The sequence below is a fragment of the Bufo gargarizans genome, chromosome 2 (genome assembly GCF_014858855.1).
Source record: "Bufo gargarizans isolate SCDJY-AF-19 chromosome 2, ASM1485885v1, whole genome shotgun sequence".
NCBI classification, from domain to species: Eukaryota; Metazoa; Chordata; class Amphibia; order Anura; family Bufonidae; genus Bufo; species Bufo gargarizans.
This window is the reverse complement of record NC_058081.1, coordinates 454,795,349-454,810,992: the sequence shown is the minus strand read 5'-3', so window position 1 is coordinate 454,810,992 and position 15,644 is coordinate 454,795,349. Positions and strand designations below refer to the sequence as shown.

General features: G+C 42.1%; 1 protein-coding gene across 1 annotated transcript in view; it reads right to left on the bottom strand.

The window, feature by feature from the left end:
• Positions 1 to 2,536: 2,536 nt before the first annotated feature.
• Positions 2,537 to 15,644, bottom strand: part of LOC122926436 (START domain-containing protein 10-like) — a 61,628-nt gene continuing 48,520 nt past the window's right edge. The window contains exons 2-6 of the mRNA XM_044277813.1: positions 9,658 to 9,805; positions 9,363 to 9,466; positions 5,442 to 5,559; positions 4,150 to 4,202; positions 2,537 to 3,271 (exon numbers count right to left, since the gene is read on the bottom strand). Coding sequence (XP_044133748.1) covers positions 3,041 to 3,271; positions 4,150 to 4,202; positions 5,442 to 5,559; positions 9,363 to 9,466; positions 9,658 to 9,805 — 654 coding nt within the window. The 3' untranslated portion in view covers positions 2,537 to 3,040. The remainder of the gene's footprint in view (positions 3,272 to 4,149; positions 4,203 to 5,441; positions 5,560 to 9,362; positions 9,467 to 9,657; positions 9,806 to 15,644) is intronic.

Here is a 15,644-nt window from a genome sequence, read left to right as displayed (position 1 = left end):
TAGCCTTAAGTGAATGGGATGGAGGATCTGTAATTGCACTGGCCATGCTGAAATGTCTATGGCGAGCAGGTAAAGAAGAGAATGCAGCATTCATGCGAGCACCACAATCTCTTTGAACAGCTGATCGGTGGAGATGGCGAGAGCTGGAACCCCACCGACCTGATATTGATGACTAGGGTCGAGCGAATCGTTGTTCGGATCCAAGATCCTTAGGCTACTTTTACATTAGCGGCAGCCTTCTCTGGCGGAGGAACAGCCTGCTGGATCTGTGCTGCTGCTAGTGCACCATGCCGCCATAGGGCCGCTTTGGCCCCATTCACTACGTTGGGGGTGGGCCGGAGGTCCGGCCACAGCACGGCAAACATGACGAGAGGCGGCCGGAATATAAAGATGACATGTTGCAGTTTTATTCCGGCCGCCTCTTGGCATGTTTGTCTAGGATTTTTTGCCCTAATTGCAAGGTTTTGTTTCCATTCTAAAACACTGATTTCATGGTGATCTTGCAATTTTAACGTGACTTAACACCATGGGGCCCTAGCCATATCTGGGTTATTTTATGATGTGGGTACAGGACATTTACAGACCAGTGTGGTTTCAAATTGCAAAAGTCAGACCCTCCTTGATTCTACTGACCCAAACTCACATGATAGATCTGACCCCAGAATGCCGGCGGCGATCACAAGCTAAAAGGAGACAAACACAAATCATGGTTTCACACAGTTTTATTGATCAAGAAAATATATATATAAGCACACCTTCTATCAGATCACAACGGGATTTTACAGAAGAGATCATTCAGATGATTTAACAAATGCTAAATGCAATTTATTAAAAATAAACATTCCTGCATTTGTAAATTGGATTTAAATTTTAAAAACTCAGCTCCTCCATAAATCTACTTTTTTTTTTTTAAGGGGAAGTATCAGCACCTTAAAAACATAGCTGGATGCTTTCTACATTGCTTTACTTTATTAAAAGGGAACCGGTCGCCCTAATAAGTACAATAATACATGTATAGAAGACCTTTCAGCGACTCCAGATCAGTAATTTGTATGTCCGTATTCATACCCTGCAGTGTGTCCACAAACCAGCCATGGAGAGAGGACTCCTGTGCATGCGCAGAAAACGTAGAAGACTATAGGAGACGTCTCCTCTATGAATTCCATGGCTGGTTTGTGAGCACATAGTGGGAAGATGGGGTAAATATAGACATACAAGTTACAGATCTGGAATCAGTTCTTATATACATGTATGACTGTATTTAAATCGGACCTGCCCCTTTAAAAAGAGGCAGTCAGCAACTTTCCATGTTTTAAACTGTTCACACCGCTTGGTGGGAGACCTATACAGAAAACAGATGATACCTTTACTTGGCTTTTACAAGTCTATAATGCTCCAAAAACTGACTTTAAAGTATATACAAATGAGGATCACAAGTGCCCAGGAGTGGTGCCTCCCCTATTTAGCACTCAGCCAGCCCTGTATCCTTTTGATGTCACTGTTTTTACGTCTGAAATCCTGCACACATCACCGCTAAACGGGAGAGGAGTTATACACTAGTAACGCCAGGGGGCCTTGGCACTTTCAGCATAGGCTCCACCCCTGGGCACTTGTGATACTCATTTGCATATACATCAAAGTTTGTTTTTGGAGCTCTACAGATTCTGAAAAGCCAAGAAAAAGTAGCATCTGATTTCTGTGTGTGTTCCACATAGCGGCGTGAGAAGTTTAACACATGTAAAGTTGATGAAAGACGCCCTTTCCCATTATGGCTTTTCAGTTCTATAAAAATATTAATAGGCAAGAGTAACTTTCCACCACCTTGCTGCTTACAGAATGTTTTATTGAAAACCAAAGCAACAGCGCCTCAGCTAATTTTATTTTTGGAAAAATATTGATATTTATAAACTTTAATAAACTTTGGAACAATACACAAGCACTTTTTTAAAACACTGTTTCCATGAGCTAAAGAGGAACAGTCATCTGTGTGCATGATAGGAGATAACCTCCACCACTGAAAAAAAAAATTATGTGTCTATGTTTTAGTATAATTAGAGGTATGCTATAACTAGAAGTCTGTGCATAAAGAAAATAAACTTCCGACCCATTTTAGAGCCATTTAGAGCACAGCATTTTAGAGCCATTTAGAAATAAAACTGTTTTTCACGGATGTAAATGTCCGACAGACTCCTTGTTAAGCCTCATGCAGACATCTGTGGAACACTGTCCGTGAGATACCGGACTGGCATAGCAGGCGCGCACGGTGTCTTTGGTTGCTGTAAATCTGTGCGCTCCTGCAATGCCAGTCAGGTATCTCTGCATGAGGCTTTAGGGACTTGCTGCTTGACAACCCTGTGTTAGAGATTGTAGCTGTTGAGACAGTTTGGTCATTATTATGGATACATGGCCAAAGTGGGACTCAGTTGATCAAAGTTGGACTTGCATTCTGTCGAAAGCAACTGCAATGCAACTCTCCATTACATCTTGTGTTCGTGATCACAGTTCTTCTAAAAAGAACTTCTTAGAAAGTCTCCCAGTTTAGGAACACCTTAAACAATGTACTCTTTCATGCCAGGGATGAAGGAAAGAAGCTTTCAACATTTGCAATCTCCTCATGTCCTACTAGTTACAGCTTCTAGTAGACTCATAGGTGTTGTCCCATCTTGCCTTTCCCATAATGAGATGAGACTATGCACCAGCTCCAGGTGGCCAGACCTATGGAAACTGCTGAGTGGGCCTGCATTTAGTTCCATCTTGTGGAAATGGCAAGATGAGAAAACCCTTTTAGGGTCATCAAGGTCAAAATTGGACTATTGACAAGAATATCAAATGAAACACATAATTGTTTCCCAAAAGGGAGAATATATGTGTGGTGTTCATTCTGGTCCTATTGTCACTAGCAGTATGTGAAAAGTAAAGTGAAAAAGGTTAGAGCAGGACCAGAAGTCATCAAGGGTTAATTATACGTACTGAACTATATCTGGTAGCTGAACACAAAAATTAGAAAACCATCCTAATGTTTAGATAATTGTAAAATTGTCTAAGAATCCTTGGCGAGCCCATCCTCATCATCACTGATGGGCATCCTGTCTTCCACCACTCCACTTTCATCTATGTTTTCCAGCTCATCTGCTCGCTGGATTGCCAGATCTTCCAGGTTCACAGTAGGTAGTGTGTTCTGCTCTGGATAAACCCAAGGCTTGAAATGAGGGTCATGCTTTTTCTTCCATTCTGGATACTTTAAACCCGCTTTGTAAATCTTCTTCATTGCCTGTACAGAATCAGTTATATCAATATGAAAAGGTTACCGTGTCTTGTAATCATACTCTAGCACATACGCCGATTTAGGGGGGTATTCACATGGTGCGGTGGAGACCTGCTGACTCTTTGGATTGGATATGAAAGTTCAGGTAACTTAAACCTTCTTGTCGTAATGCAAAATCTGTAAGAAGACCCCACCTAACATGTGCCATTTATAATACTAGTGATTTTTTTTTTATATACGGCAGATGTCTTTTGGACACCTCCAGGTACACAGGCTCGGGAACAACTGCTACCTCTGCACCCCCTATAGCTGTGATGGTTAAACTACAACTCCCAACCGTGCACACTTGTTTGGCTGTTCTGAGAACTCCACAGAAATGAATGGAGCATGCTGGGAGTCCGAGACATTGCAAGAACATTGGCTTTTTGCTATAAAGTGGGTTTTCTGATATTCTGGTTGCCCAGCCTTTAAGGTATGGGTGTCCTAGATGACTTCAGTGGGAGCTGCACTGCAGTTACAGGCCCTGTCCACTACAATGTTACCTGTGCAGCGTAGTTCTGGTGCCCACTTTTGGCAATTGAGCTACATAGCAGAGCTGATCAATGCTGGGCGTTGGACCAAATCCAATCAGCTGGACAATAGTTTTAAGGACTGTCTGCTATACAAGCCCCCCCCCCCTCCCCCAGTTTTCAGGTTGCTGAAGGTTGCATCAGCAGTTCCTCCTTTGTGGAGTGGTTGTAGTTCCTACTTCACTATAGCCTTCACTTAACATTGTTCATTGCTACCCTGGACCGAGTTTGAGTTTATGTTGTTTTTTTACTGTAGGTCCTGTGTAAAGTTCCATCTACTGCTGTAGATATATAGTTAATAATGAATGTTCTTACCTTTGGAGCCACAAATTGAGAAACTTTATTTACCACCCACTTTGGTAATGAGCCTTCAGTGTAAAAAAACACAAAAAAAAAACCACAATGTTAGCTGCATATTTGTAAGAGTCAGAGGCCAGTCCAACTACTTGGGGTTACCCAAGCATGAAAACTTACTGCACTGCGTTTCCAAGGGATATGTATTTCTACAAAGTCAACAGCGCCATCTAATGGTCAAGTAGTCAAGCTGCATCCTCGTAATAAACTATGCATAATGATGGCTACTTGTTCATGATTTTCAAGTTCTATTAAGTGTTTTGTAACAGAACTGTATGCATTTATCTTTAGTTATTTTTCTAAAGGAATGATAACATTTCTACTGATGTAAGGTTGGCAGATAAGTTATATGTAACCGTTTATGCATTGACAGTTTATAGATGCATTTAAAGGGGTATTCCAGGATTTAATATTGTTGACCTATCCTCAGCGTAGGCAAAATAGTCACCTGAAGTTCAAGTACCGATGTGGTAAGCAGGCTATTAGCAGAGCGGAGCAAGTTCAGCGCAGGAGCTCACATAAGGCATTGCTCCTCTACCTGTGCCTGTTTGCTAAAGTCTGACATAACCAATTCTTGCCAGACTTTAGGAGAGCAACGTTGGTACAGGTAAGAGCAGTGACGCTCCTGCCTGTACAGCGCTCACTGGGAATGCAGGGGAATCCATACTCCCTTACACAGATTTGTATAGGAGAACAGATTCTAAAGCTCAATAGGCACCAGAACTTCAGGTGCCTATTTTGCTGGGAGAGTGTAATATAATATAATATAATATATATTTTATTATATGCAAATAGAGGTGTTGTCGTCACACCTAGAGGCTCTGTACTCTAACTGCCGCTTCCTCTGCACTTTAATTGACAGGGGCTGGCATGACCATGTGGCAGTTGCATAGAGAGTAGAGCCTCTAGGTGTAATGGCAACTCCCCCATTGCTCCTAGAGGCTAATTTGCATATATTAAAAGTAATTTTTTTCAGCAATGCAGGCACATATGAACTTGGGACAGACACAGATGTCCTCAGCTGCCAAGTGCTCATGTAACAGGTCAGCCAGTGTCATAGGTACAAATTATCTGACAGATGCACTATAATAAAGTATATAGAAAGGTTTAGATACATTTTAATAGAATATGTGATGTAGAACCTACAGGTTATTTGCCAACATTACAATAAAATGCAAGATTGAGAATTTTAATTCTTTCCAAGAACTAGTAGGGAGCACTAAACAATTAAAACGGACGTATGGTCTTATTACCTTTCGGGTCAACTTGCGTAAGGTAGTAGAGAATACAGCTTTTGTCTCCATTGGCTTTAATTAGGTATCCAGTCTGCAAGGAAACTGCTCTAACATAATCCTTTCTAGGAGGATGTTTCTGAAATACAGCAGAAGACATTGTGAAAAGAGCAGATCCTATGACAGTCAGTGTGTACACATACGCACAATATGAACCCCAACTAGGGTGGCCGGACAGTTGGGTTTCATGGCACCCTGTCCTCCGTTTGGCACTCGCTGACTGAGGCTTCCCTAGTCAGTCAGTAGTGCTGACGGACATGTCACTATATGACTAAGGGTGAGAGAAGCACTCCAGGCCCTGCTCACAGCTCACCTTCAGGTCTTCACATGCTTTTTCTTTTGCTGGCAACGAGGGGCTCAGGGATGTGGCCATAATGTCCAGCTTTTGGGGGTGAAGCAATTGGCCACTTTAGTTCTAACTACTAGGCTGTTATTGAACACGTAATATACGGACTTTGGTAAAAGCCATCAGTAGTGAGGAGTGAATTTCTTGAAATTTGATTTGGAGTCTTTTGGCTGAATTGGCAATTCAATTTAGAGCTGAATAAACTTGGGTCCAATCGTAAGTGCTTCAATTGCCCTGAATAGCTGTGGATGATACTCTGGGCTTCCCTATGACTGCAGGGAAAATACACGACTGCTTGTGGTGACAAACATCCTCTTTTTTTTCTTAAATGGTCCAAACAAAGTTTAGCTTTTTGGTGGCAAACACCTGCCAGTGTGTATATGGACAGTAGTTCCCCAGAGCTGGGTGTACTCCAATTTGTATATACCGTATTTGTTGCCCCATAAGACGCACTTTCCACCCCCAAAAATGCTGAAATGTTTACTCCGCTAACACCGATACAATCGCCGGCTGGAGGCTGGCAACTTGCGGCGGGGCCCGTTGCAGTCACTGTACGCTAATACACCGGGCCCAGCACACACCAGTATTCATATGTAAACTGTAGGCAATCCAAATGTAAATTGCAAGGTAGTGCAATCCACATAGTACTCACTACGAAACGCCCATACTAGCGGGCAGGCTGGCCAGTCACTCACTTCCTCATGCGCATGCTCCTCCCACTTTATTAATGAAGCAGGTGCATGAGGAAGTGAGTGAACGGCCAGCCTGCAGTGCCTGCTAGTACGGGAGTTTCATAGTGAGTACTATGTGGATTGCGCTACCTTGCAGTTTACATATGGATTGCATACAGTTTACATATGAATAAGTGTGCGCGGGGCCCGGTGTATTAGAGTACAGCGACTGCACCGGGCCCCGCCGAGATTTCAACACCAGTTGCCAGCCTCTTCCCCCTGTATTGGGGTCACTATTTACCATACACAGGGACACTTAAGGGGGATATCTGTGGATGCAACATATATAGCATAAGATGCTATATACGGTATGTGTCATCCACAGACCACCATTAGTTCAAAACCCACCATAAGCACACCTTTTGGTTTAAAATATTTTTTTTCTTATTTTCCTCCTCAAAAATCGAAGTGCGTCTTATGGGCAGGTGTGTTTTATAGGGCGAAAAATACGGTAGTTTGCATTATGTACTTTGTTTGTTTCTGGTCATACTACCCAGCAAGGAATAAATGGCAATAGTTAACCACCCTGTTTCTCCCCTCTTAGTAGGAGTAGGCTAGTCCCGCTTCCTACCAAGACGGGGCATTCATGTCCAGAGACAGAAGGGAGAGGCAGCACATTACAGTGCTCCTGACCTGTTACAGATTCTTCAGAGAGACCTACTCAAACCTTTCTCAAGCAAAGTCATGAGAAGCAAGACAGCAGAGTGAAATGCTACTACCACCAGCATTGAAGACACTGCTGCAAGGTGAGGGATTGCAGCCAAAATATCACCTAAGTGCGGAACTGCCACCATCCAACCTGCCTCCATATCTTTACTGGTGCCAGAGAAGATTTAAAGCCTGCTGGTACTGAATGCATTTGAAATTCTTCACTGCAGTAAAAAGGACTGTGTTACGTTTGATTCTGGTACAACATTTCCACTACACCAATCCCCAGGGACTGAGGGAATACACTGACACAACACTTCATCAGGGACACTACCACTCCTATTCTCTACATTGGCTCCTCAGGGGCTTGCTGCATGAATTTGGATTTGCCTCCCTGCCCATCGTAAAAAGCACCCCCTCCCCTCCAGCCGCACTGTAGAAGAGCCTTGCTCACTATTGTAAGCTGAAGAGCAGGCATTCTCCACGCACGCTGTCACTCGGTACCTCCCCGCAGCATCATTAGCTCAGGTGGGTCCATACTGGTCATCATTGGACAAGCACAACACAAGGGACATCGTAGTCTGCCAATCAGACGATGCTCCATTCCTATAGGTTACTCAGTTAATAGGGAGGAGAATAGTGGGCTTTATAAGTTAGTTCCACGGCGCCCTTACTATTTCTGACCGTTACTCCTGATGAAGTGTAGCTGGCGAAAAATGTTGGGGGCAGTGGTTAGGTTTTAGGTGCCATGCTGATGCTAGCTACATATTTATCTAGCCAGTTAAAGGGTTTCTACCACTTAGTTTTCACATAATTAGCTTTCAGACACTAGCGATCCGCTAGTGTCTGCTCTGCCAAACAATCCTAATATAATAGCTTTTGGGGCAGCCGTTTCGCTAAAAAAAGAACTTATATTGATATGCTAATGAGCGATTTTTCTGAATGCACTTTCAGTATAACCACGTTTTAGTATTATTGTAATAAAGGTTGATTTTTTTTTTTATTACTGTAAAGGTTGGGGGCAAGTTGGGCAAGGTAGCCAAATGGCAAGCAATGTCTCTAATGAGTTTTGCCCTCCCCTGACAGGGTCTATCTATATTGTTTTGGCTATAGCATTTATAACAAATAGTGATGAGCGGCAGGGGTAACATTCAAATTCACGATATTTCGCGAATACTTTGTCATGAGTAAGGGCTCACATTCTAAGTAGCCCAAAATATGTAGACTAAGATGTTTTTTCCTGGATGTATTTTTATTGATTTTACCTCTGCGAGACTGAGCTGGATTTTGCCTTTCGTTTGGATTTCGCGAATACTTTGTAGAATATTCATCATATATTTGCGAATTCGAGAATTACATGATACTTCACATTTTAGCAGGTCTGACTACATATTAGTGATTGGTTGTGAACTTGTGACATCACAGCACTATGTATGTCTGTCTGTCAGAACCTATCACACTACCTAACACCCTGCACTGGAACCACACTATATCAGGATCTAACCTACACTGACTGACTATCTCCCCCTAACTATCTGTATATATATATATATATATATATATATATATATACACACATATATATATATATATATATATATATATACATATATACACACATATACACACACATATACATATATACACACACACACACACACACACACTAACTAAGCACAGCAAAGCACAGAGCACAGCAATGACACTGCTATCTCTCTCAGAACTCCATAAAACTACAGAAAATGGCTGCCGGGGAGGTTCTTATATCGTAAGGTGCAGGAAACTTTCTTATTGGTTGCTGGGGATGTTGCTAAGCTCAGACAGATATTGCAGCCTTCTTATTGGCCCACAAGCAAGAAGCAGGGAGGGATCATGGGTTCAGATGAAAATAATAATAATTTAAAAAAATCTAGAATATCTGAAAATACGAATATATATCACTATATTCTAAATATTTGCAAATTCTCGAAGTGCCGACATTCGCGATTCGAATATTTGCGCCCAACACTAATAACAAACTAAAATTTAAACTATACTAGAAAGGAGCCTGAATAGTTACCATTTGAAGCAATATTGATATCTTATGATTTGATAATGAGTTTTGTTTGGACCCTACAGAAATATTTTTATTCATTACTGCAAGAAATTAAAGCTTACCGGGTGCTTCACCGAGTAATTGATTATCATATAATCATTCCCAAGTGGCAGCCAGGACCTCAGCGTCACAAAATCTCTGTTCTTTAGTGGACTTGGACATTTCCCTGTAATGAAGGGAAATAAGTTGACAGAACAAAAGAGTATGATAAATTGTGACTCAAAATTCTATGGTAAAAGCCAAAACCTTAATATTATACACTATTTTTATATGTATGCCATAGAAAGCCATTTGTACAGGCACAGACCGATAGAAAGATGGGGAACATAGACATCAATGGCCATAATAAATCCTTACATGAGTAGTACCCAACATCGACATTGACAGTGAGTCTTCCAATATCGTAGGTATCGATCATGTTAGAATCCCACTTTTTGCGGTAGCTGGTATCATGGAGCACATCATACAGAACCTCCGCAGAGACATCTTTGCAAATAATACGCATCTGTCAAAGCACACAAGACAAAAAAAAGAAACCAGTTATGCGTTATATAGAATTAAATGGTTTTGTACATCTCAGACTTTGCCTTTTGCTAGGATATTCCATCAAAATCAGATAGGAGTAGGTCTTAGAGGTGGGAAACATGCCTCTCTCTAGAATGGACTCACCAAAGTGAAGGAGAACAGACTGCACATGCTTGGGTGCTCTCCATTCACTGCTATGGTGCTTTCAACTATTTTTGGAACACCCATAGCGGGTGACCTTGCTTGCTCAGTACTCTCTCCTTTACTGGGAGGTGGGCGGATCTGGAGATATATCGCTAGGACTTGGCACCTGTCATTAATGTCCAAGATGGAAATATCTTTCTAAAGGAATAAAAATTTTACTGGATTTACCTTTAAGCACAAATTTTATTGAAGAAAAGTATTCCACAAAAAAAAAAAAAAAAAAAAAAAAAAAAAAGAAGAGTATGCAAGGTAAGCACATAGGGGGAGATTTATTAAACTGGTGAAAAGTAGAACTGGCTTAGTTATCCGTTGCCCATAGCAATTAATCAGATTCCACCTTTCATTTTTCACAGCTCCTTTGGAAAATGAAAGGTGGAATTGTCAATTTAGCCCTCACACTAGGAAGACAAAAGTAAACCTTTTACTACATCAATCCAGTGAAGAACATTAGAAAACCAAGAAAGATGGGAAGACGAAGGAGGAAATCTGTTGTTTCTTTATGCGATTGAGTCAGAGTAGTGTGTGTGCCCACAGGTTTAGCTGATGTGCAAGTTAGCTCTTTTTCCAAAAATAAAGCTGTGTCTCTGGAGCCACAAATGTTCCAGTCAATGTAGAATGTGGCAAGTCAATGTTCAGGCTTTTAAATATCTCTGATGAAGGTATGAAAACATATATTAGAATAATTGAAGAGCTGTTAGCTAAGTGGTCTAATTATTGTTGGATGGTCTGAAAACAGTTACTAAACAGGCAAGGACATCGTTTCTGGTTGGAGTGAAAAAAAAAAAAAAAAAAAAAAAAAGGCAGTTGGAGTGATTTTCCCCGAAAGTATTAAAAGTTCCATACCTCTACCTGTCTGACAACCAGGAGAGAATATCTACTCTTGCTATAATAAATCTCGCCTAAAGTATGTGTTCTTTAGAAACTATGCCTGCTTTCCAGCAGGCAGTTAGAAAAAGTACACATTTTACCCCTTAAAATTTTGCATATTTTATCTATTGTAGGTCAGTGAGGTCCATCAGGTGACATTAGGATCTGCAGTAGTGTTTTGTGGCTTCCGTTAAGACTGCAATGACATTAAATGATAGCTGCAGTCCATTGCATACAATTCAGTGTATGCCTTCAGACTGCAGCTATAGCTTAATTTTCACAATCAATTAGTTCTACAAAGACCAACCACGTGTCTTTAAAAAGGTCTTCTGAGAAAAAGAGATTGAAACCGTTCCCCTTTTGCACTAGTTTTCAAAACATTAATGTGGCTCAAGTGCATTATATCTATGCTGGTTGGAAAGGAGCCCTTGAACAACATTGGCTGGTTACCCTGACCACCCCCAGTCCTACAGATCCACAGCTACATTAGCAGCACAATTTGATGTCCCCTACATTCACTTCATCTCCTGGGCTCCAGCATTCATTTTATAACAAGGCCCTCCATCTACCATGTGACATTTACATGCTTTCTTAGGTGGCACTTTGGGGTTACAACTTCATAAAGGTCTTGTTAAAACTTGCTTTCTGTGGCTGCGTGATGTTCAGTAGTCCATTTAAACATTTAGTGATCTCTTAAATCAGGCATATCAGAGCTTCTCGTACCTACCAAGATTGGCAAACCTCCAATTTAAACTAACATATGAAACGAACATAATGACTAGCACTGGGATATATAGAAGTCAACAAAAATAAAAGACCTGTCAGATCTTATAGAAGAACTCATTGGGTGGGTCATACTCCGGTCATTTGCCTTTCCGGGGCTGCTTTTCATGATGTAGTCATCACAGCAAGACTTGAGCTCTGAGGTAATGAGAAACCATTACCTAGTAACCCAAACTGATCCATGATATCAAGTCTTCAGAGAGGATGTAAATAATTCATGAAGACCTCCTCCACTGTGTCTCTGTATCCCTCGGAGCAGGAAGTGATTGTTTGCACAATGAATGTAATGTCAGTGGCCTTCATTAGGGTCACCTGAATATTTAATGAGCCCCCGACTCTGATGTTGAGTAATTAGAGAGCTGCCCTTTATTTTGCCTGCGCCCACTTTGTTTTGATCATTTCTCGCTCATATTAATGCAGCAGTTTAATCTCAGTGGGTGAGCAGCTGAGGAAATGCTTGGAATAACAGGTGCCTGTGGAGTGCTCAAAGAATATCATTCCTGAGGCTCATGGCTGGCCTATCCATATGTAGCGGAAAATGTCCACACAAATCAGACCATTCTTCATACTTTTTGATCTGCTCATACTTATGCAGAAAAGCGGTTGATTTTCCCTCAGACTTCATCCTTTGCAATCTGGGTAACACTTTGATTTTGAGTCAGAGTTGTTGCATAGTTGTCTGAACCTAGCCTTATCTTAGGCCACATTCACATATGAGCTGTGGAGGAGGAGGAACAGACTGCTGGAGTTCACTGTATCCACCATAGCCGGATACCACCATGCATCGCCAGATCCCCGTTCACTGTAATGGGATTCAACAGGGATCCGGCCACTTTCCGGCATATATGCTGCTTTCTGTTGGACAAAAAAACAAAAATAAAAAGCTGTGTGTAGCGTTTTTTTTTTTGGGGGGGGGGGGGGGGGGGGACGAAAGCCTTCATAAGTTGGATATAGTGACTACACAGATGTAGGAAGAATGTCAGCACATGGCTCTAACGCTGTCCAGTGTGATTGACTGACATTTATCTAACATGCATGAGTTTGTTGAGATAGGATGACAAATGTAAATTAAGGTCTATTGTCTCTCCTCCAACAGCAGATGATAGAAGAAAGAAGGTTTGGTATGTTTGATTTCAACTACCTTTGTTCCCCTCATAGATAATCCTGTAACAAATACAGACTTCAGACCATCAGCCTAAGCTAGACTCCAGACAGGACCCCCTAAATAGAGACACCCTCAACTAGTACAGACCCTATAAATATAGCCAGACTAGATAAACTAATGCACACAATGAAGAGGCTGGGGAATGCAGGTGTCATGGTCTTACCTCCTTGCTGTTCTCCTTCGTTTGACATGTGCTGGCGGCCATCTTGGTTTCTGGGTTTCTTGTAGCCTCCCACCCTGCGGCTCCTCCTTCCCACTGGGAGGAGCTGGATGCCTAGCTCATATATATAGGAGGTCTGTGGCTTCAGTTCCCTGCTTGGTCCTCCTGTGCTCACATGCTTCTAAGACTGCTGCTGCTTCTGGTTCCTGATCCTGGCTTCGTCTGACTACCCTGCTGATTCCTGATCCTGGCTTCGTCTGACTACCCTGTTGGTTCCTGATCCTGGCTTCATCTGACTACCCTTCTGGTTCCTGATCTCTGGTTTCGCAAGACCCTGCTTCGGTTTAGCCATCCGTTTGGACTTTTGCCTTACAGCTTTATTTTCAATAAAGCCCTCTTATTTCCACTCATCTCTTGTTGTACGTCTGGTTCATGGTTCCATGACAGCAGGTTGTTTTAATGGTGCGTAAAAAGATAGGCAGAGAGACACTTTCTATTTTCTCCAGCAGGGGCACATATCTATACAGTCTCTCAAACACAGAGGGCACATATGGTTGATGATTATCGAAATATTGGGCACTTGGCTAAATTATTGCGATCGTTCAGAGAGGGCACAATGCTCAGTTTCAAAAATCAGAGAGGTTCTTTCAGTCCAATATAGTCCATATAATGGTCTATAGCATGACCCATAATCTAACAGGCTTGTGGCATATTGAAACTTCAGTAGACAACATCAACATATAAAGTTACATATGCAGTTAGGGACATTATTCTCAACGATTTTTCATCTTTTGTTCCATTTATATAGACATTTTTGCCATTTCCTTCCTCGTTCTGAATAGTTTCTTTGCTTGATGTGATACAAAGTGCAGAGTTGTTCAAGAACTTTTAAATTGGGAGATGAATTTCTGTTCAGAGCAAGTTTTCTTTGGCCAGATGGACAGCATTGTAAATGTATGTAATCCAGCAAGGTCTAATGAGCTTTCAGTGAAGCTAGTTGGAAGGAACATCCTACTCATGGCTGCCAGATAAAAGGCCCAATCCAATCTCTCAATTATTCACTTAGCTCACTTGGTTTGCGACTTTTGTACAACATCTCTACAATTTGATCATTATGACGCTTCTCAGTGGAATGAACTTTGCAGGTAAGGCTACTTTCACACTTGCGGCAGTGTGATCTGGCGGGCAGTTCCATAGTCGAAACTGCCCGCCGGATCCGCCGCTGACAGAAAGCATTTGTCAGTTCTTTTCCGATAGAGCCCCTAGGACAGAACTCAATGCCGGAAAAGAAAAATGCTAGTGTGAAAGTAGCCTAACTAATGAAAGGATTTAATAAGAAAAGTGAAAAAAAAAAAGTCTAAAAGAAGGATTATTAATAGAAATGTGTTTTTATATTTCCAGGCACAATTATTTGAGATCCCTAAAGAGCTTCAGTTGACAAGTAAGGCTACTTTCACACTGGTGTTTTGAATTCCATTTGTGAGATCCGTTCAGGATCAGTTTAGCTCCAATGCATTCTGAATGGATAAGGATCAGTTCAGAATGCATCAGTTTGCCGCTCTGGATGCAGACAACAAAACGCTACTTGCAGCGTTTTGGTGTGCGCCTGGCGATGCGGAGCCAAACAGATCCATCCTGACTTACAATGCAAGTCAATAGGAGCGGATCCGTTTTCACTGACACAATATGGTGCAATTGAAAACTGATCCGTCCCCCATTGACTTTCATTGCAAGTCAGGACGGATCCATTTCAACGTAGACTTTTTTTAAAAATTGAGTAACGCAAACGGATCCGTTCTGAACGGATACAAGCGTTTGCATTATAGGTGCGGATCCGTCTGTGCAGATTATCAGATGGATCTGCACCTAACGCAGGTGTGAAAGTAGCCTTATATAGGTGTACAGTTTTCTTGCACAGCAGTGCAACTCACGCATTTGCTGGGACCCCATAATAAACAGGCACTGCAGTAGGAGTAGCAGCAGGAAGAGATTCAAGGGTTAAGAAATCAGTTTGTTTGCAAGCAGTCACTTTTGCTTATCCGAGCCTTAAAAGAAACCATGTATTTTTTCATTGTCACTAGGGATGAGCGAACTCGAACTGTATAGTTCGGGTTCGTACCGAATTTTGGGGTGTCCGTGACACGGACCCGAACCCGGACATTTTCGTAAAAGTCCGGGTTCGGGTTCGGTGTTCGTCGCTTTCTTGGCGCTTTTGTGACGCTTTCTTGGCGCTTTTTGAAAGGCTGCAAAGCAGCCAATCAACAAGCGTCATACTACTTGCCCCAAGAGGCCATCACAGCCATGCCTACTATTGGCATGGCTGTGATTGGCCAGAGCACCATGTGACCCAGCCTCTATTTAAGCTGGAGTCACATAGCGCCGCCCGTCACTCTGCTCTGATTAGCGTAGGGAGAGGTTGCGGCTGCGACAGTAGGGCGAGATTAGGCAGATTAACTCCTCCAAAGGACTTGATTAACTGATCGATCTGCAGCTGTGGATCATTGAGCTGCTGATCCTCAATTGCTCACTGTTTTTAGGCTGCCCAGACCGTTTGTCAGTCACATTTTTCTGGGGTGATCGGCGGCCATTTTGTGTCTTGTGGTGCGCCAGCACAAGCTGCGACCAAGTGCATTTAACCCT